Source organism: Bufo bufo, chromosome 4 (genome assembly GCF_905171765.1).
Source record: "Bufo bufo chromosome 4, aBufBuf1.1, whole genome shotgun sequence".
NCBI lineage: Eukaryota > Metazoa > Chordata > Amphibia > Anura > Bufonidae > Bufo > Bufo bufo.
In genome coordinates, this window is record NC_053392.1 from 271,250,079 (window position 1) to 271,273,221 (window position 23,143).

At 45.3% G+C, this 23,143-nt stretch overlaps 1 protein-coding gene across 3 annotated transcripts in view; it reads left to right on the forward strand.

The window, feature by feature from the left end:
- Positions 1-22,909, forward strand: part of PRIM2 (DNA primase subunit 2) — a 208,905-nt gene extending 185,996 nt beyond the window's left edge. For all 3 annotated transcript variants that reach the window (XM_040428611.1, XM_040428612.1, XM_040428613.1), the window contains 2 exons: positions 16,897-16,965; positions 22,028-22,909. In XM_040428611.1, the coding sequence (XP_040284545.1) occupies positions 16,897-16,965; positions 22,028-22,252 (294 nt within the window). In that variant the 3' untranslated portion in view covers positions 22,253-22,909. The remainder of the gene's footprint in view (positions 1-16,896; positions 16,966-22,027) is intronic.
- Positions 22,910-23,143: the final 234 nt, after the last annotated feature.

The following is a 23,143-nucleotide window of genomic DNA, read 5'->3' on the forward strand; positions in this document are numbered from 1 at the left end:
AGGATGACGACAGCCAGCCAGAGATGCATCCCAACACAAGGACCACCCTGGAGTAATCCCCGGTGAAATCACGCTTTTAGGGCATTGACTCTTCTTGTAAGAGTGGTGCTCAAACTGCTAGGTTGCATCTGTGGGACCCTCTTTCAGAGATGATGTCCTCCACCCAACTCTCAAAAAGCTGAGGGGTCTTCAGGAGAGGTGGGCAGTCGAGCTGGGCTATCAGACGGTCAACTCTGTAGCTGTGATGTCATCCTTCCTACAAAATGGACATATCCACGCCCTCAACTAGGAATATAACATATTAATCATTTCCAGTCAATAATTGAATGTTATATCAATAGAGGAGAAGCAGGAAAGTGGAAAGAAAGCAGACATGAACCAAAACTCTGATAATGATTGATACAAGAAATCAGAGTTAATTCTTTCCGGCCACATTTTCTCCTCTTTTGATCATTCCATTATCACTCATATATGCTTTTCTCATTGATTTGTTAGCCAACTATCTGTCCTAGCCATCTAGAAAAGGCCCCTTAAACTGCATGTACTGCATTAAGTATTTAGGTAAGCTGTATACATCATGGGATGTTAGATATCCCTTCCTGAAAACCTCATAGTAGCCATTTCATCTGAACATTCCGCTTCTTTATGGGGTTATTGACAGCACACACTTCATTATCTACCTAAAAGGATGACGACAGCCAGCCAGAGATGCATCCCAACACAAGGACCACCCTGGAGTAATCCCCGGTGAAATCACGCTTTTAGGGCATTGACTCTTCTTGTAAGAGTGGTGCTCAAACTGCTAGGGTGCATCTGTGGGACCCTCTTTCAGAGATGATGTCCTCCACCCAACTCTCAAAAAGCTGAGGGGTCTTCAGGAGAGGTGGGCAGTCGAGCTGGGCTATCAGACGGTCAACTCTGTAGCTGTGATGTCATCCTTCCTACAAAATGGACATATCCACGCCCTCAACTAGGAATATAACATATTAATCATTTCCAGGCAATAATTGAATGTTATATAATAGAGGAGAAGCAGGAAAGTGGAAAGAAACCAGACATGAACCAAAACCCTGATAATGATTGATACAAGAAATCAGAGTTAATTCTTTCTTGCCACATTTTTTCCTCTTTTGATCATTACATTATCACTCATATATGCATTTCTCATTTGTTAGCTAACTATCTTTCCTACCTGTCCATAAATGGCCACTTAGACTTCCCGTACTGCATGAAGTATCCAGATAAGCTGCATAGATCATGGGATGTTAGACATCCATTCCTGGTTGTCTGATAGTAGCCATTTAATCTAAACATTCACATATCTTTATGGGGTTATTGATAGCACACACCTACATCATTATCTTATAGAATGATGATAGTCAGCCAGAGGTCCATCCCAACACAAGTACCATCCTGGAGTAATTCCCCAGTGAAATCACTCAGGGCATTGACCCTTGTAGGAGTGGTGCTCAAACTGCTAGGATGCATCTGTGGAACCCTCTTTCAGAGATGATGTCCTCCACTCGACTGAGGGGGTCTTCAGGAGAGGTGGTCAGTCAAGCTAGGCTATCAGACGGTCAACTCTGTAGCTGTGATGTCATCCTTCCTACAAAATGGACATGTGCACACCTGCAAGGAAGAATACAACATATAAATAATTTCCAGGCAATTGTGGAGGCAATAGAGAAGAAATATAAAATTTGATGTAAACTAGAAATAAAACAAAACCCTGATAACGATTGATGCAAGAAATTATTTCAATTTCTAGAACAATGGTCTCCAACCTCTGGCTCAGCAAGTGCTGCTGTAGAAATACAACTCCCGTCATCCCATAATAGCCAGCAACTGTCAGAACATGTTTGGAGTTGTTTTCCACTCACTAAACATCTCAGGGGAAATTTATCAAGAGCAGGGGGGATGCATTTAATTTATCATGAAGTTCACGCCTGGTTACAAATTAAGTGCATCCTCTGACAGTCTATGCGCCTTGAATGAATTCTTGGCCAGCTCACAGCTGCCATAGATTTCAGTCATCTTTTACAGCAGAAAACTGGCATACATCAAGTAAATCTTCTGGGGCTAATATCTAAGTCCACCCCTTTCAAAAAATTAAGAGGCTGGCAGTAAAACGCCATTTACAAACATTTTAAACAGAATTTGCAACTTTTGTTTATCAGTTTTCTGGTGTACAGGAATGATAAATCTCTCCTTGTGCTGTGAACTACCAAAAGCAGTGGACTTAATAATTAGTCTACTTTCACACTCGCGTTTGGTGCGGATCCGTCATGGATCTGCACAGATGTATCTGTTCAGATAATACAACCGTCTGCATCCGTTCTGAACGGATCCGTTTGTATTATCTTTAACATAGCCAAGACGGATCCGTCTTGAACACCATTGAAAGTCAATGGAGGATGGATCCATTTTCTATTTTGCCAGATTGTGTCATAGAAAACGGATCCGTCTCCATTGACTTACATTGTGGCTCAGTTTTGTCAGACGGACACCAAAGCAGAATGGAGACGAAACAAAGGCAAACTGAGGCATACTGATGCATTCTGATCGGATCCTTTTCCATTCAGAATGCATTATGGCAAAACTGATCAGTTTTGGACCGCTTGTGAGAGCCCTGAACGGATCTCACAAACGGAAAGCCAAAACGCCAGTTTGAAAGTAGCCTTAATCATCGCCTCTCCTTACCTTGGTGTTATCATGGTTGCTATTGTTTGTGTGACCAGTGACAGTGACATAGTTGGAACATTAACCAGTAAGATAGAGCAGCATCCAGGAAGATAGGGGAGATAATAAGCAGTAAGATAGGACAGAGACCAGTAAGATAGGATGAATAATAACCAGTAAGATAGGGTAATGACCAGTAAGACAGGACAGTGGAAATGTCAGACTATTAAGATCACTGATACATACGATAATGGGCGATACAGTAATTAATTATGGGTAAATTGTGAGAGTCACCCACAATAAATATCATCCATAACCCCAATTGTAGTATCAAAAAACAGATTTTACTGATTCATGACCATACCCAAAAACAGGACATTGAGATAACTCATAATTCCCAACATATCTTCTTTGGTGTTCTACATCATCAATCTCAGTGAATTGAAGATAGGACAGTTAGCAGTAAAATAGGGCGGATAGAGACCAGTAAGGTAGGGTAATAACCAGTGAGTTAGGACAGTGACCAGTAATATATGGAAGTGAATTGTAAGATAAGGCAGTGATCTGTAAATTGGGGTGGGAAGTGACCAGTACGATGAAGGGGGCAGTGAATAGATGAACCAAAGGCACTTTCCAAGTGGTCTGAAAGCTGGAACCTTATTGGCTGCTATGAACAAGCTCCGCTCGTCTTATGCAGTGGTTTAGATGAACCTCTTCATACACATAAATCCTCCCATACAGTTCCCTGGTACAGTAATGATCCCCCTCCTGCAATGTCAGAACTTACCATGATCTAAAGAGGGGTCGCAGACTTCACTACAGACACACGGATGCTTCTCTCTTGCAGACAGAGGGGGATGTGATGCAGCAGAGCTGGGAAAGATCTTCCTCCTCCTGCAGCCGGCAACCAGGAATGTCAGTTGGTAACCGCAATTATCATTCATGTTTCTGAGGGGCAGTGCTGATTGGTTGATCAGATTCTAATCCACCAATCAGCAGCTCTCTGTTCTCTACAGCCTGGGACTAGAGGAGCACACAACAGCCTGAACCCTGAGTGCAGTACAACTGATGTGTGCGACTGTGAGGTTGTAAAGTGTTAGTAGGGTTGATACAAATTAAATTTCTTATAAGTGTCCATACTTTTGCTCTTTTTCCCCTGAAATACTTCAACCTTTTCTGTGTATAGCAAGGTACATATGGTTAAAGGAAAACATTTTTTTTTATTTCACTATGCCGTAAATAATCCATTATTATTAATCCCACTAGATGGATTTCATCCCGTTCCTGTTATTTTTCACCTTCCTGACAGAGCCTAGTTTTAAAAATCTGTAACTTTGTGATGCTTTTATTATCCAAGCCATTAAGAGACTCTTTTTCAAAAATTTTATTTCTCTGCTTTTGTATTTAACTTTTTTTGCGATATGTTTAATTTAATTCTGTATTTGAGATAAAAAGCAAAAAGAAAAGAAAAAAGAAGAATATCCGGGAGGCTCCGGACAAATGGAGAGATCTATTGCATGAGTTGGCAAATCTCCTGGGCATCACGGAAGCATTCTGGCACTTCCCATACTACAGTCCTCCATGAACCTGTGTGTGGGATCAGATGCAGCTCTGGCACCCAAATGTACACCGAGGGGGCAGTGCCATGTCATGAAAAGGATGTGTGGCCTATTAGAATTGGGCATGGTCTGCAGAAAGGGGCTGTGCATTGTGCCTGTGTATACTATGAAGGGGACATGGCAGACTCCAAGAAATCAAGCACTGATGGCCTCACCTAAGGAAAGGGCATCAGAATTAAAGTTGCAATGAAAACTAGCTCTGCTATATGGCTGCCCAACTGCGGTACACAGTACATTACACAGCGATCAGCCATAACATTGGAACCACATACCGTAGGTGAACTGAATAACATTATATTGTGTCAGTATTAATTATGGATTATACATATAAGGTGACAAGTGAACATTCAGTTCTGAAGTTGATGTACTGGAAGCAGGAAAAAGCTGTCAGAGCACACTGTGCATTACAGCTTGCTGTATATATAATTGAGACCCCAGACCTGACCTATGAATTAATTCAGACCCAAACCAAGCCAAGAAATGTATTCTAACCTCTGACCAGAACCCTAAATTATTTCAGACCTCGTAGCAAACCCCTAAGTTAGTTGCTGTCACTCCTTCACTCCTTGTTCACTGAAAATGTGGCCGCTGGAGTCATCAGCTGATGTTCTCTCAACATCTCCAGAAAACAGGGGGACGCCTCGACCATCCACATCCAGACAGGTATTTCATTTCAGATGAATGGCTGTCCCTGTAACAGAAGGGTGACCTAAGTCTGACTGAGTCAGGGATGCTCATACAAAGCAGCTCTCAGTTTTAGCTCATAGAGGGGAGTCCCAAGCCCTAATACAATGTCCTGATGCCAGGTTTCCTTGCTACTCCAGAAGAATGCCAGTTTCTTTTGCTAGGCAGGAAGAACGAACTGCAGCGTGTGACACCTATCAGTTGTGAGACACTGAGTAAGAGGATGAAATGCTGGCAGGGAGTGGGCCCCTGTGTTAGGTGCCAAGGTTGGGCCCCATCAAGCCTGGGAATTTAGGTACGGGGCTATGCAGTGAACTGAATCTTTGTGAAGTAATGATTCTGGAGTCTTGGATGAGGGCGACAGGGCAGACACGCATCTCTAGGCATGTTACTACACAAATCAATATTGAAAACTATTGGTAGAACGATGGTTCTGCTGTCCTGTGGCCAAATGTGCTTGAAGTTTATAGTCAGGGAACAGCTCCTTCTGCTTACAGAGAAATGCCATTTTCTTTAGTTTTTAATCTTCTCTAAGTAAATGACAATAATTATTGACTAATTCAAGACCATTTATCCCCCTCCCCCTTCCCTAGTAATGCTTGTAGCACAGCAGGTACCGTACCTTTATGTGATGCATTCATCTCTTTTCGCCCAGTATCTTTTAATTCAGCACCATTATCATGATGTAGTCATTTGTGTGTGTTTCAGTAGTTCAGGTTCATACCAGTTGAGAAATCATTAGTAAATTGCTCGGTCCTTTGGTTACTGTGAATACATGTGTTTATAGGCACCAGGAGGTATCGTTCTTCTGGATGACAATGATAGAATAGCATCCAGTGAAAGAAACAAAATCTTTACATCTGACTACGGTTTTTCCACTGTGCCGGAGGGCAGACCATCTGGGCTTGGCATATGTGTTTTTCTATGTTCTAAAGTCAGTTTGGCAGCCACTAACATGATTCTTACTACTCCGATATACCAGAGTCACTATGATTAGTCTTTCAGTTTGTTTTGTATGCCCAGTTCATTATATAATTGCCATCTAGAAGATAGAAATGTTATCAATTTTATGTTGGGCTTGCTTCCCTGACTGACTTGAAATGTAATACAATTCCGAAAATGTTAGGCTGTGTCTTTTTAGCTGTGTCAAGCAGTTTACATTTTTACTACACAATATGGTATTTCTTATTTGCAAGATTTTGTTAAATTAACCTATACACTATTTTGACGTCTGACATGTTACAATTAGAGTTGAGCGAACACCTAGATGTTCGAGAAGTTCGGCCGAACTTCCCGGAAATGTTCGGGTTCGGGATCCGAACTCGACCCGAACTTCAACCCGAACCCCATTGAAGTCAATGGGGACCCGAACTTTTCGGCACTAAAAAGTCTGTAAAACAGCCCAGGAAAAGGCTAGAGGGCTGCAAAAGGCAGCAAAATGTAGGTAAATCCCCTGTAAACAAATGTGGATAGGGAAATGAATTTAAAAAATAAATAAAAAAATTAACCAATATCAATTGGAGAGAGGTCCCATAGCAGAGAATCAGGCTTCATGTCATAGCAGAGAATCATGCTTCATGTCACCCACCACTGGAACAGGCCATTGTCAGATATTTTTAGGCCCCGGCACCCAGACAGAGGAGAGAGGTCCCATAGCAGAGAATCATGCTTCATGTCACTCACCACTGGAACAGGCCATTGTCAGATATTTTTAGGCCCCGGCACCCAGACAGAGGAGAGGTTCATTCAACTTTGGGTTGCCCCGCAATATAATGGTAAAATGAAAATAAAAAGAGGATTGAATGAGGAAGTGCCCTGGAGTACAATAATATATGGTTAAGGGGAGGTAGTTATAAATGTCTAATCTGCACAAGGGATAGACAGGTCCTGTGGGATCCATGCCTGGTTCATTTTTCTGAACGTCAGCTTGTCCACATTGGCTGTAGACAGGCGGCTGCGTTTGTCTGTAATGACGCCCCCTGCCGTGCTGAATACACGTTCAGACAAAACGCTGGCCGCCGGGCAGGCCAGCACCTCCAAGGCATAAAAGGCTAGCTCTGGCCACGTGGACAATTTGGAGACCCAGAAGTTGAATGGGGCCGAACCATCAGTCAGTACGTGGAGGGGTGTGCACACGTACTGTTCCACCATGTTAGTGAAATGTTGCCTCCTGCTAACACGTTCCGTATCAGGTGGTGGTGCAGTTAGCTGTGGCGTGGTGACAAAACTTTCTTGTACTTTTATCCATTGGGGGACAAAGACCATGGGTATAGCTTAGAGGTATTAGTAGGACGGACACTATGCAAATACAAAAGAGCTCCTCCTCGGAAAACTCAGTCTTTGCTTAGTGTCTGGTGAAGGAGGATGGCACTCCTTTTTTTTGACTACTCCCTTTTGTTATTTTCTTCCAGATGGGGACACAGGTCAGCATGGCGCCTTCCTTGTCCCCTGTGGAGTGCCCGCCGCCGTCCTTCGGACGTTGCCTGGCCGCCTCTACCACCCCCCAAGAAGACAAGTGGATCCGGGCTTGACCTGTTAGCTCCGGCATCCCACCAGCCCCTGGGTCACCTATGCTGCCCTCCATTCCAGAGCACTGCACTCCTGGAGTCAGAAGTCTGAGGAGGTGAGCCCTGCTGGTTCTGGACAGAGGGAGAAGACTGCAGAAGCAGATAAGTATGGCTTCCCCTCTGCCCCCCCCCCCCTTTTTCCACATAAAAAAAAGAGAATATATTCCTATGGGCCAGTCCTCTCCATATTACTGCAGGGGTTGTATATGTGACGGAACTGGGGAATTGTGTGTTCTGTCTGGGGTTCTGGGGCAGTGCCTCCTGCCCTGCGCCTGGACAGGATCACCTTTCTCCCCCTGTTCTTGCCCAGCCCTCCCCCTCTTCCTGCGGAGTCTGCGGTCCCGCCATGTCCAGCGCGGCCGCTGATTTGGCCTTATTCGCCAAGGCAGCCATGTCTTTCATGGAACGTGTGGCAGTTCCCAATCCTGTGGCGCCCACCACTCCGTCTCACCGCAGTGGTTCCCACAGAGGACGCCTGACTACCAAGAGACAACTTGAGCGGCAGCATCCCTCCTCGGATGACTCCGCTTCCCCCCCTCGTCTAGAGGCGTGCTCAGATGATTCTCCCCTCCCCCCCCCCTAGGGAGCACAAGTCTGAAGGGGAATTGTCCGGTTCGGACGAGGTCATGGAACGGGATCCTCCACCTAAGCTCTCCACCATGGTGGCTGACTTAGTGGCGGCTGTTCGTGATACCTTTAATCTCCAAGGGGATTCTCCTCCTTCCTCTAGGAGGGAATTCGCCCTTTTTCCGTCCAAGAAAGAAAGAGGCGGCCGTGTTTCCTGTCCATGAGGAATTTTCCGCGGTCGTCTCCAGGGCCCGGGACCGCCCTAACCAAAAGTTTTCTGCCACCAAACGCATGGATATGCTTTATCCTTTTCCGGCTGGCAATGTGGAGAAGTGGTCCTCTCCCCCGAAGGTGGATGCCCCGGTGGCCAGATTAGCCAAAAACACTGCCCTCCCTGTCCTTGACGGCTCCTCTCTGCAGGACGCTGTGGACAGGCGCCTAGATTCTCTGTCCAAATCCATTTTCTCACTGGCGGGCACATCCCTGCGACCTGCCTTTGCCTCCGCTTGGGTGGCCAGAGCTCTTTCGGTGTGGTTGCAGCGCCATCACCAAGATCTGGCGGAACGGGGTATGTCTGCTGACAATCTGGACTTGTTTCTCCAGATGTCCAAGGCTTCTGCGTTCCTCTGTGAGGCTTCTATGGACATTGGTTCCCTCTTTGCCCGCATTTCAGCCCTCTGTCATTCAGCGCAGGGAGGTCTGGTTGAAGGTGTGGGACGCTGACGCTTCCTCCAAGCGTTCTCTGGCTAACCTCCCCTTTGAAGGGTCCAGACTTTTTGGGGCTCAACTTGATGAGTTTACCTCTGCTGCTACTGGGGGCAAGAGTACTCATCTCCCACAGCCTAGGGCCAAGCGCCCCTTTCGGACCAGGTCTTCCGGTTTCAGGCCCCAGTCCTTTCGACGCTTCTCTTCTAACAGGACGTCGTCTGCTTCCTCCGCCGCGGGGTCACAGGACTCCCGCAAGAAGCCCTCCTTCAAGCCCCAGCCTTCCTGGCGCCCGAGGGCACAGTCTGCCCACCCTGCGGCTCCCAAGCAGTCTTCTGCATGAAGGGACGCCCCCACCCCTCGTGGTGGGGGGCCGCCTGCTCTCTTTTCGGTACGTTTGGAGGGCTCATATTCAGGATGCTTGGGCTCTGGAAGTGGTAACCTCAGGTTACAAGATAGAGTTTGCGTCCAGGCCGCCGGAACGCTTTTTCCCTTCTCGCATTCCGGGGGATCCGGCCCGAGCCTCGGACCTCTTGATGGCAGTTTCTTCTCTTCTGGACCGGGGTGTTATTTCCCCAGTTCCCCCAGAGGAACACGGCACAGGTTTCTATTCGAACCTTTTCGTGGTCCCAAAGAAGGAAGGGTCGGTACGTCCGATCCTGGATCTAAAACTGCTCAACAAGTTTCTGCGGGTGCGGAGGTTTTGAATGGAATCCCTCCGCTCCGTTATTTCTCTTATTCCAGGGGAATTCCTCACGTCCGTGGACATCCAGGACGCTTATCTACATGTTCCAATCGCAGAATCTCACCAACGATTCCTGCGCTTCGCCATAGGAGGTCAACACTATAAATTTGTCGCCCTTCCCTTAGGATTAGCCACTGCCCCTCGGGTCTTTACCAAGATCCTGGCTCCGCTCATGGCGCTTCTTCGTACCAGGGGCATTCCTTTGTTGCCCTATCTGGACGATATCCTGATAAAGGCCCCCTCTCTACCGCAGGCCGAGGACAGCGTCCAAATCACTGTTCGGACTCTCGAACAGTTCGGCTGGCTGATAAATTTCCCAAAATCCTCTCTCCTTCCGTCCCAGAAGCTCTCTTTCCTGAGGATGGTTTTGGACACCTCGACAGCCAGAGTATTCCTGCCAGTCTCCAAGTCCTTCCTGATCCAGGGGGCAGTGTCGCATCTGCTGCGTTCTCCGTGTCTTTCCATATGGGAGTGCATGTGGGTTCTGGGTCTTATGGTAGCCTCCTTCGAGGCTGTTCCATATGCCCAGTTTCACACTCGCTTGTTGCAACAGGAGATCCTTTCCCTCTGGAACAAGACCTCTCGGGGTCTGGAAGATCGCATCCGCTTGTCTCAGCGGGTTCGGGCGGCTCTCCCTTGGTGGCTGGCCCTGATAAACCTGAGGTCGGGAAGAGCCTTCCTCCCGTTCTCCTGGACGATCGTCACCACCGATGCCAGTCTCCTGGGTTGGGCCGGCGTTCTCCAGTCTCGCACGGTCCAGGGGGTTTGGTCGGCAGGGGAATCTCGCCTTCTGATCAACATTCTGGAGCCGAGGGCGATTTTTCACTCCCTCTCCCACTGGACTCCTCTCCTTGCGGGTCTCCCGGTGAGGATTCAATCGGACAATGCCACGGCTGTGGCCTACATCAACCATCAGGGCGGGACTCTCAGCCGGATGGTGATGCAGGAAGTGACGAGAATTCTGACGTGGGCGGAGTCGCACGTTCCGGTGTTGTCAGCAGTTTACATTCCAGGAGTGGAGAACTGGACAGCGGACTTTCTAAGCCGCAACAAGGTGGATCCAGGCGAATGGTCTCTGCATCCGGATGTATTCGAAGACATCTGCCACCGGTGGGGCCGCCCGGATGTGGACTTGATGGCGTCCAGGCTCAACAACAAGCTCCCGGTGTTCCTGACTCGGTCCCGGGATCCGAAGGAGTGCGGAGTGGATGCGCTGGTGTCTCCATGGCAGGACTTCAGTCTCCTCTATGTCTTCCCTCCGCTTCCTCTGCTGCCAAAGGTCCTGCGCAAGATCGAGGCGGAAGGGATTCCGACCGTTCTCATCGCCCCAGAGTGGCCTCGCCGCGCGTAGTTCTCAGATGTGGCTCGGATGCTGGCGGACGCCCCATGGCCTCTTCCCGACAGGGAGGATCTACTGTCTCAGGGACCGCTCTTCCACCGGAATTTACGGTCTCTTCGTTTAACGCGTGGCGGTTGAAACCGCCATTCTGAAGACGAAAGGGTTCTCGGATTCAGTGATTAGAACCATGATCAGTGCGAGGAAGTCGGCTTCTTCAAGGATTTACTATCGTACCTGGAAGGCCTTCCTGACTTTTTGTGAGACCTCGGGGTCCCCTCCCCTTCGTTTTTCCATCCCAATGGTCCTGTCGTTTCTTCAGTCCGGGCTTGAGATGGGACTGTCGTTGAGTTCCCTGAAAGGTCAGGTTTCGGCGCTAGCCGTCTTCTTTCAGAGGTCTCTTGCTTCTATGAGTCCTGTGAAGACTTTTCTTCAGGGGGTGGCACATTCGGTTCCTCCGTATGTTCCCCCTTTGCCTCCTTGGGATCTCTATTTGGTCCTGCATGCTCTTCAGCTGGCCCCCTTCGAGCCTCTGAGAGAGGTCTCCCTGACGTTTCTCACTTGGAAAGTGGTCTTCCTGAGTTCTCCTGGTGGAGTCGGGGGGTATAGCCCGAGGAGGAGCTCTTTGTATTTGCATAGTGTCCCTCCTACTAATACCTCTAAGCTGTACCCATGGTCTGTGTCCCCCAATGGAAAAGTCGAGAAAAAGATTTTACAGGTGAGTTTCACAAAAAATCTCCTTTTTCCACATCTCTGCCATGCTAACCCTGCCCTCAGAGGAGCTGGCCGTGACACAGCTGCGTTGGCGACCTCTTGCTCCTCCTCTGCCTTCGCCTTGGGCTTCCACTTGTTCCCCTGTGACATTTGTGAATGCTCTCAGTAGCGTGTCTACCAACGTGCGCTTGTACTCGCGCATCTTCCTATCACGCTCCAGTGCAGGAAGTAAGGTGGGCACATTGTCTTTGTACCGGGGATCCAGCAGGGTGGCAACCCAGTAGTCCGCACACGTTAAAATATGGGCAACTCTGCTGTCGTTACGCAGGCACTGCAGCATGTAGTCGCTCATGTGTGCCAGGCTGCCAAGAGGTAAGGACAAGCTGTCCTCTGTGGGAGGCGTATCGTCATTGTCCTGAGTTTTCCCCCCAGCCACGCACCAGTGATGGGTCCGAGCTGCGTTGGGTGCCACCCCGCTGAGAACATGCTTCATCCTCCTCATCCTCGTCCTCCAGTAGTGGGCCCTGTCTGGCCACATTTGTACCTGCCCTCTGCTGTTGCAAAAAACCTCCCTCTGAGTCACTTCTAAGAGACTGGCCTGAAAGTGCTAAAAATGACCCCTCTTCCTCCTCCTCCTGGGCCACCTCCTCTTCCATTATCGCCCTAAGTGTTTTCTCAAGGAAACATAGAAGTGGTATTGTAACGCTGATAACGGCGTCATCGCCACTGGCCATGTTGGTGGAGTACTCGAAACAGGGCACACAGGTCTCGCATGGAGGCCCAGTCATTGGTGGTGAAGTGGTGCTGTTCCGCAGTGCGACTGACCCGTGCGTGCTGCAGCTGAAACTCCACTATGGCCTGCTGCTGCTCGCACAGTCTGTCCAGCATGTGCAAGGTGGAGTTCCACCTGGTGGGCACGTCGCATATGAGGCGGTGAGCGGGAAGGCCGAAGTTACGCTGTAGCGCAGACAGGCGAGCGGCGACAGGATGTGAACGCCGGAAGCGCGCACAGACGGACTGCACTTTATGCAGCAGCTCTGACATGTCGGTGTAGATTTGAATGAACTTCTGCACCACCAAATTCAGCACATGCGCCAGGCAAGGGATGTGCGTCAAACCGGCAAGTCCCAGAGCTGCGACGAGATTTCGCCCATTATCGCACACCACCAGGCCGGGCTTGAGGCTCACCGGCAGCAACCACTCGTCGGTCTGTTGTTCAATACCCCGCCACAACTCCTGCGCGGTGTGGGGCCTGTCCCCCAAACATATGAGTTTCAGAATGGCCTGCTGACGTTTACCCCGGGCTGTGCTAAAGTTGGTGGTGAAGGTGTGTGGCTGACTGGATGAGCAGGTGTAAGAAGAGGAGGAGGAAGCCGAGTAGGAGGAGGAGGCTACAGGAGGCAAAGAATGTTGCCCTGCGATCCTTGGCGGCGGAAGGATGTGCGCCAAACTGCTCTCCGCCTGGGGCCCAGCCACTACATTTACCCAGTGTGCAGTTAGGGATATATAGCGTCCCTGGCCGTGCTTACTGGTCCACGTATCTGTGGTTAGGTGGACCTTGCCACAGATGGCGTTCCGCAGTGCACACTTGATTTTATCGGATACTTGGTTGTGCAGGGAAGGCACGGCTCTCTTGGAGAAGTAGTGGCGGCTGGGAACAACATACTGTGGGTCAGCAAGCGACATGAGCTGTTTGAAGCTGTCTGTGTCCACCAGCCTGAATGACAGCATTTCATAGGCCAGTAGTTTAGAAATGCTGGCATTCAGGGCCAGGGATCGAGGGTGGCTAGGTGGGAATTTACGCTTTCTCTCAAATGTTTGTGAGATGGAGAGCTGAATGCTGCCGTGTGACATGGTTGAGATGCTTGGTGACGGAGGTGGTGGTGTTGGTGCTACATCCTCTGTTTGCTGGGCGGCAGGTGCCAACGTTCCTCCAGAGGCGGAGGAAGAGGCCGAGGCAGCAGCAGAAGAGGTAGCAGGGGGAGCCTGAGTGAGTTCCTTGTTTTTAAGGTGTTTACTCCACTGCAGTTCATGCTTTGCATGCAGGTGCCTGGTCATGCAGGTTGTGCTAAGGTTCAGAACGTTAATGCCTCGCTTCAGGCTCTGATGGCACAGCGTGCAAACCACTCGGGTCTTGTCGTCAGCACATTGTTTGAAGAACTGCCACGCCAGGGAACTCCTTGAAGCTGCCTTTGGGGTGCTGGGTCCCAGATGGCGGTGGCCAATAGCAGGCGGACTCTCTTGGCGGCGGGTGTTCTGCTTTTGCACCCTGCTCCCTCTTTTGCTACGCTGTTGGCTCGGTCTCACCACTGCCTCTCCCTCCGAACTCTGAAAGTCAGTGGCACGACCTTCATTCCATGTGGGGTCTAGGACCTCATCGTCCCCTGCATCGTCTTCCACCCAGTCTTCCTCCCTGACCTCCTGTTCAGTCTGCACACTGCAGAAAGACGCAGCAGTTGGCACCTGTGTTTCATCATCAGAGACGTGCTGAGGTGGTATTCCCATGTCCTCATCATCAGGAAACATAAGTGGTTGTGCGTCAGGGCATTCTATGTCTTCCACCGCTGGGGAAGGGCTAGGTGGATTCCCTTGGGGAACCCTGCCAGCAGAGTCTTCAAACAGCATAAGAGACTTCTGCATAAGTTGAGGCTCAGACAGTTTCCCTGATATGCATGGGGGTGATGTGACAGACTGATGGGCTTGGTTTTCAGGCGCCATCTGTGCGCTTTCTGCAGAAGACTGGGTGGGAGATAATGTGAACGTGCTGGATCCACTGTCGGCCACCCAATTGACTAATGCCTGTACCTGCTCAGGCCTTACCATCCTTAGAACGGCATTGGGCCCCACCAAATATCGCTGTAAATTCTGGCGTCTACTGGGACCTGAGGTAGTTGGTACACTAGGACGTGTGGCTGTGGCAGAACGGCCACGTCCTCTCCTAGCACCAGAGGGTCCACCAAAACATCAGCCAGGAAGCATAGGAACTGAGAAGTTGTCTGTGGTCACCACCTGCAGAACAACTCCTTTATTGGGGGTGTCTTGCTAATTGCCCATAATTTCCACCTGTTGTCTATCCCATTTGCACAACAGCCTATGAAATTGATTGTCACTCAGTGTTGCTTCCTAAATGGACAGTTTGATTTCACAGAAGTGTGATTGACTTGGAGTTACATTGTGTTGTTTAAGTGTTCCCTTTATTTTTTTGAGCAGTGTATTGTCTCAGAAATAACAGACGAGTCCTGGGGGTTTCATGACTTTGCCTGGTGGCTGAAGCTTATTAAGAGTATTCCTTAAGAAAGGGTGGCTTTAGGATAATGCCAACATCCCTAATACTTACACTAAGAAATAAAATGTAAGGCGGATATGTAATCTGTTTGGTTGTAAATGGAAAACCAAATACTGTAGTTAGAACTTCTGGTTGTATCTTCTGATATAATCCATTCAGTAAACATAATTTATTTCTTCAGCCTTCAATAAGTGTAAGGCAGTATCTAATAATGTGGACAGCGGGGATTTGAGGCTGACTCAATTGCGATGTCTGACATGGGAAAGCCTTGCTCTAGAAAGGAGGGGGTAAGATGTCACCTTTCTTCAATTGTGTACTATAGTAGAGGTTATCTCTTCATAGCAGCAATTTCCTGGATTTGATAAGCAAAGGACTTCTTTTGATTGTTGTATGGGTCTCAGCCAGGGATGTTGTCTATCCACTATAAAGGTCAAGCAGCATTGCATTTTGTTGATAAGAATTGGAGAGCATTCAACCCTGAAGAGATTACATAAAGTCAAAATTAAGAAGCAAATTGTATTTTTAACAGGCTGTCATCTTAACAGATGTTGAAAAGGGAACTTTCACACTAAGGTACTTGGTAGAGTTCCAGTCGGTTAATAAATCATTCCGGCTTAAAGGTGATGAAATGAAAGTTTTTTATTAGCACAGCAGTATTAATGGGTTTATCGGTTTTAAAGCCATCTGTCCTATGCAGTGTTGTGTCTCAGTGACCGATAATGTTCTGGTAATAGAGATTAGACACATTGCACTTCTTGCAATGGACCTTGGCAGTAGTAAACCAAGCTACTAGTGCGGTATGCCCTCCTGACATACTCTACTATCTAATCTGGCATCTATTCTATTAATTAGAATAGGCCCCATGCACAATACTCATTTGTCGTCATATGGTTTAACAGTTGCATTGTCCAACATGCAGGTTTTAGATTGGGCAGCAGAGTATGAAGAGACATTTTAATGGAAATGAATCATCAGAAAATGACATTATTTAAAAAGGGTTTTCTGGGACCCGGCAACCCACCTTGACTAATCATATCTTACTGTCATCAAAGTTGTGTCGATCGGTGGCTCGAGAACCCAGTCTTTTGATGCTGCTCTTTTGAAAACCCTGCATCTGACAATGTAACTTCCTTTACCAGGTTTCCGGTATGGTTAATGGATATGGACATCACCTCCACAGTCAAGGGCAGGGTTGGTGTAGTGTACTGGGCCACAGCTATTCATCTCCCTGGTACATACAAAGATGAGGTGGAGGAAGATGAATAATTCTGGCAAAGTCCACAGCACCTCCCCCATTCTAGGCTGTGGAAGTGACTTCCCCGTCCATAGACCAGACCAGAAAAGTTGGTAGAGGACGTGATGTTGGGGTAGTAGGATTTTTTGAAGAGCATCACATGGCCAAGTTCTAGAGAGGAAGATCCACACAACTTCAAGATGGTAAGAGCTGTATTAATTATTTGTCTTTAGTATCTCACATGACAGCTTTGCTGTATCGACTGAGACAGTATGAACAAAATCAGCTCATCATTAGCGAGTCTGTGATTTATTGACAACTTTATTGTACTGCTGGAGGCCTATATAAAACAAGATTGTGACACACTATACATCAGTAATGCTTTATAGTCAGCTGCCCCAACCGTCCCTTCTCTCTTAGTGAGGGGCTGAACTCAATTACTTCCTGGAGAATGTAATAGTCTAACATTTCTCTGCCAATTGACGATCATTCAGCTGCAATAAGTTGCACACATCCTGCTGTATACTGACAATACAGGAAGGAAATGTGTATTTTCAATATGACCACACCCAGGAAATTTTTTAAAAATTAATGACAGTCCACTTAAGTGATCAGTTCATGTACTTGATGGTGGCAAGCTGCTCATGTACCTCAGTGCTCCTCTTTTACTTATTAAAACCATGTCATTCTTGTACTTTGTATTATAGTGTAGTTGGCTATTTGTTTCATAATTAACTTAATATTTTTCTTTTTGTTTCAGATAATGGAGCTGGTAAAGGGTATGCATTTCCAGCTTGCATGCCAGAAATATTTTGAATTAACACACAATGTAAGCTCTTTATATGTGAATAAATGGAGTTATTAGAGTTTATTTTGGGGGAGAAATTAGATTATTTTTTGTCTCTTTTTTTTTTTAATACTATGTTAGACATTTTTCATATTTGGCGGGGAGCAGGGGACATTGTAAAATTAATAACCTACACCCCTGCATTCACCTTTTAAATGTCCTAGTCAGTCCCTGCCAATCAGATCTGAGTCTGCAAATGGCTACAGAAGGGATCAGCATCCTTCGGCACTCCAGCTGTTGTGAAACTACAACTCCCAGCATACATACTTACTCGACTGTTCTTGTAACTCCCGTATAAGTGAAAGGAACATTCTGGGAGTTGTAGTTTCAGAACAGCTGGAATGCCAAATGTTGCTGATCCCTGGACTACAGCATCAATATGAATGATGAACGGCATGTGACTGCTGCATGCCCAGTGGGGAATAGAAGAGTTGGATGAGATATTTGAAAGGTGACTATTTTTTTTATTTCTATTCATGTTGCACAGCCTCCTGCCTTTAATATGTTATACAGGAGTTTCTTCCTTTCTTCCGAGATTTGTTTATTTGATGACCTATCCTCTGGATAGGTAATCTTTATGTAATGGGTAGGGGTCCTAATCCAGGGACCCCTGTCGATCAGCTGTTTGAGAAGGCACCTGCTCCTGCAGTAGCACTGTGGCCTTCTCACAGCTTTCTCTAAGCCAGTGTTGGGCAACCTCCGGCACTCCAGCTTTTGTGAAACTACAACTCCCAACATGCATACTTTCTCTGCTCTTCTAAGAACTCACACAGAAATGAATGGGGCATGCTGGGAATACTAGTTTCACAACAGCTGGAGTGCCGAAGGTTGCTGATCCCTGCTCTAGGCCATCTGTTGTCACGTTTATTGGTCACATGGCAGGCCCATTGATGTGAATGGTCTATGCTGCGATACCAAGCAAAGCCGCTATCAAATGGACAGTGCTGTGCTTGGCGAGTAGAGAGCAGTCTGCAATGCTACTGCGAGTGACAATGCCTTCTCAAACAGCTGTCAGCAGGGCTCCCGGTTGTCAGACCCCCACCGATCAGATACTGATTACCTATTCAGAGGATAGGTCATCAGTAAAAAGATCTTGGAAAACCCTTTTAAGGACAATTGGTTAAAGCAAATAATTTTTGCCACCCATGTAAATTTGGCAAGCAGACATCCCAGCTTGGTTTGTGCAGCTTCCTAGCCAATGGCTTAGCTGGTTAGCTATATCCTCATTTGCATAGACAGCGGGAAAGATTTCGACCATCTTTGTCGTCATGCAGATTTGCAGTTGGATTCTAGTATTTTTGGTGTCTATGCAGGCTCAAGTCTCCTACTCCCTTTCTTATTCATTGGTAATATTGTCACAGAAGCAATTTGTTAGAATGAATAAAAATGAAAACTACTTGTTTTCAGAATTGATACAATGTAATCATTATTTGGTTGGGAAACTAGTTTGGTATACAGTACATTATTGTAAAGCCTCATACCTTACATTCATACCATACATTTAAGTCTGTGAGAATTTCACAGTGAATTTAAAAAAAAAAAACTTAGGGGGAGAAAGATTTACACAGACTGCAGCAAAGGGGCCAAGAAGAGCAATAAGCTTCAGCTAAACCACAGATTACTGGAAAATTATTAATCTACTGCAATACAAAAAGAATGATCGATTTTCTAGCAATGGTTTTTATCTACCAGTAGGTCTCTTCCATATTGTATTGCAATAAATAAAAATAATGCCCTCTAGAAGTTCAGACATGTCACCCTGTTAATTGATACCGGTAACCGCAAGGCATTGTGCATTGTAACATTTGTAATATGAACAGTTTCTGTATCAGCTGCCTCTCTAAACCACTAAATTAGACCCAAAAGAAATACCTAAGTGTTTCAGTGGTGCAGTAATTGCTCTAAAACCACAGTAGCCTTACCTGAAATGTGAAACTATTGTTTTTGTGAAGGTTATTGTGCACATACTGCAGAGAAGAAGAGATAGCATCACTAACAGGTTGTACGAAGGCTTGATATGAAGGTACATGCTGCTGCTTATTGATCCGTCAGGATAGCATACACATTGAAAAGCATTTTAATACATCTTAATATTAGGGCATTCAGTTAGTGCGCCTTTGTCTTATTTACCTTTCCATGATCTGTAAGCTATATTTACCCCTTCAAGGCATAAGCCAGTTCTCATCCTCCTGACCTGGCCTATTTTTGCAAAATTGTTGTGTCACTTTATGTGGTAATAGCTTTGGAATGCTTTTATTTATCCCAGCCATTCTGAGAATGTTTGCTCGTGACACATTGTACTTTGTTGGTGATAAATTTGGGTCCATATGTTTTACCTTTTTTATAAAAGAAAAATATTTGGAACAATTGGCTGTTTTCTAAATTTGAATTTCTGTTTTAAGATATACTAATACCTAGAAAAATGGTTACCATAATTAACATTCACTATATGCATACTTTTTGTCGGCATAATTTTGTAAATGGTATTTTAGTACGTTAGAAGGCTTAGAGTTTTAGAAGTAATTTCTCAACATTTAAAGAAAATTTCCTAAACCAAATTTTTAAGGAATATTCAGTTATGAAGTGACTTTCACAGGTTTATGAATGTGGGCAGCCCGCAGACAGCAGGTCTAAAATATACGGGCACTGGCCAAGTGTACTACACATCACTGATGCGGACCCATTCACTTGAGTGGGGTTGCTAAATGCGGAGCAGAGGTAGCCTTCAGAAGCACTATGAAGCATGTTCGTGGGATTTCGGTCAGTGCCGCTGCACCAAAAAAAAACATGTTCTATTTTTGATGGTGCAAGTGAATGGATCGCTATTTGTGGTCCACAGCCCGGACACAGTGACAGTTGCTTATGAGAGACCCATTCTGAGCCTCATAGGCCTCCATAGCTGCCTTTTGTAAGGCATCAAGCTGCCTTACTAGCCATTGGCAACCAGTGATCACATTACGAGGAACCGATGGGTAAGCTCCCTCCCTCTGCAAATTCCTTAGTTGTGCATACATCTTCCGAAGCCAGAACTATATATTTTTTTCTTCATTCGGTTATGTCTTTTTCCAGTGATATATGGGGCTTTATTTTAATATCTTATTAGTATGAAAAATGTTTTTTCACATTTATTTTCAATATTTTTTTATAGCACAAAGTGCAACTAAAATATAGTTTATGCCACCCATTATGTCCATTTTATATAGGGGCTATATGGTTTACAATTCCTGCTGTGGTGCTAGAAACTGCAGTTTGGACTAGTGAAATTTTTTTATTACACATTATGTGGTTGAATGCTCTGGACATTTATTTAAGTTTTATTTATTTAAGTTTTATTTATTTTTTCCCCCTGTCTTCAGAGCCATAACCTTTTTATTTTGCCTTTCATATAGCCATATGAGGGATTGTTTTTTTTGCGGGACAAGTTGTACTTTCTAATGCCACCATTTCTTGTGGCATACAATGTAGTGCAAAGCTGGGAAAACATTCCAAATGGGGTGGAATTGGAAAAGAAATGCAATTCCACCTCAGTTTTATGGATTTTCTCTCTACGGCTTTCCTGTGCGGTAAAATTGCCCTGTGCCCTTTATTCTCTAGGTCAGTTTTGATTACGATACCACATATGTATATATATATATTTTTTTATTATTTTTTTAATACTGAAAAAAAACAGGATTTTTTTATTTTTTTTTATATTATTATAATTTTTTTTTACATCACCATACTCTGATCCCCCCCATAACATTTATTTTATAGTTATGTCTACCGAGCTGTGTGGGGGCTTATTTTTTGGGGGTAAATTTATTTTTTTATTCTAGTGGAAGGGGGTGATTTAAAAAAAAATTTTTTTATTTTAAAATTTTTTTTTTTAAAGGATTTTTTCAACTTTTTTTGCTCCTCTAGGAGGCTACAATATTGACTAGTTATATTTCTTATGCTGTAGTCACGGAACTATGGTATAAGCTCAATTTGCAGTTTTCCTATGTTGGCCTGCCACCTGCAGGCCTCCATAAGAACTGCAGATATAATACGTTGGGTCTCTTCAGAGAGGTTCGGTGCATCAGAATGAAGGACTAGCTTCCCAATCACTGCATGGGGAAGCCGGTCCTCACCTAGAAGCTTGACCACAGCAACTAATGGGTTAAATGCTTGCAATTGGCATTATTGCCGGTCACAGAAATTAGCCGTGTGCCTCTGCTATTTCAACAGCAGAGACCAGCCGGCTACGGCACCTGGTGCACTTTCCAGTGGGTGCCATATTTAAAGACCCTCCCAGCGGTACGGTGCTGGGAATCTAAGAGTTACATGGGTATTCGGGTATGCAAAACTCTCTTCCTGTTAAAAGTATGTGGTACAAAGTAAAAATCCTCAATGTTTAGTAATTTAATCTTTTCAGTATTTTTTCACAGTCACTTAACACTTGATGCCTACGGTTAGAATCTCTAGTTCAGCTTGCTGGTCGAGCTTGCTCAGTTCCAGCACTAGGAGTTAAAGAAAGTGATAATTGTGAACTAATTTGAGAACTCAGAAATAACAATATGAGCACAATATAAATAATGTATTGTATATTGTTTTTGTTTTTTAGCAAAAATGTATTGCCTGTGTATACTGTTGACTTAGGCCCCATTTACACGTCCGCAATTTCGGTCCGCATTTCCGTTCATGAAAAAAATAGAACATGTCCTATTCTTGTCTGCATTTGCGGACAAGAATAGGCATATTCTATTAGTGCTGGCGATGTGCGGTCCGCAAAATGCGGAACGCACATTGCCGTGTCCGTGTTTTGCGGATCCGTGGATTACGTGTGAATTGAGCCTTAGTGTGTAGCCCTGTGGATACATTTAGCATATGCTCTGGAACCTTTTCCAAAATATATGCTGAAAATGAATAAACATGTTTATACAGTATGTGTTTTCTCCATTAAAGTGAATGAGGAAAAATGGAGGTTAGAGGGCTGCTGTGTCATGGCATTAAATAAACAATAAAAATGTGGGGATGCAATCATTCCTTTTTTGTAACTTCTGTCATTTTGATTGTCTCTGCACAGGTTGATGACTGTGGGTTTTCATTGAATCATCCAAATCAATACTTTGCTGAAAGTCAGAAACTGCTTACTGGTGGTCGTGATGTCAAGAAAGAGCAAGCACCCATTGAGGGTTCTCAGCCAAATACCTCAAGCCAGATCATTTCTAGTTCATCCTCAAGTACAAATGTCACAAATACACAGTCAGAGGAAATGGAGGATTTGGAGCAAATGTTTAGTGAATACTGAAATCATGGAGCATCTCCTGCCTTTTCGTCAGTGTGCTCATGAATTGTACTTAAGAAATTTTAGACAATTTATTTTATGTACTGAAAACAAAGATTTCTCCTATTTTGTCTTTTGTGTTTATTTTTCACTAAACAATATTACTGGATTCTTAGAAAACTATAGGATGGAGGCTAACAAATATCCCTCAGTTCTTTACACGTTGTCAGTGCAGATAGAGAGACCTTAGGAGGTTTTTCCATCCCATTCGAACTACACAATCATACTGGCCCACATTTGTGGCTGTATCCGAGTACTGGTGTAATTTGCTTTGGAATTTCATACATTACATCTTATTTTAGACAAATTTTAAAAAGTAAGTAAGCCAAAAAGACTGTGCCTTGCTCCTGGAACTGGATGGGAAAGTTGAACCAAAGGGTCTAGTCATACACCAAATTGATCATCTGGGCTGACCTGCTGTGAAGAATTTCGCTCCTATTTAGACTGTTTACACGGTCAACATTTTTGACAGGATTAGTAAATTTGCCCCACTATGTAGAGTTTAGTTTTCTAGCTACTTTTTGCTCTATCGGCATTTTGCATTCTGCCGTCTTATTTATACTATTTCTGAAGTCATCCACAGCACTCCTATTGTTTTTTTTTTGTTTTTGTTTTTCTCTCTCTCTCCATGTGCTGGTACTTGTGATCTGTTTATATGTATTATTTTTTATTATTCATGCCTGAGTTTTTGCTCCCTGCTTTTGTACATAAAACGTAATAAAGTAGTTGTTTGCTTTAGACAATGCCATTTTTATTACAAAGGTTTCCCCACCATTAAAAGGTACATTCTGTGTTTTATTGTTCTATAAACAAATATAAACAAATTAATTAGAAAATGGGAACTTGTCCCATTAG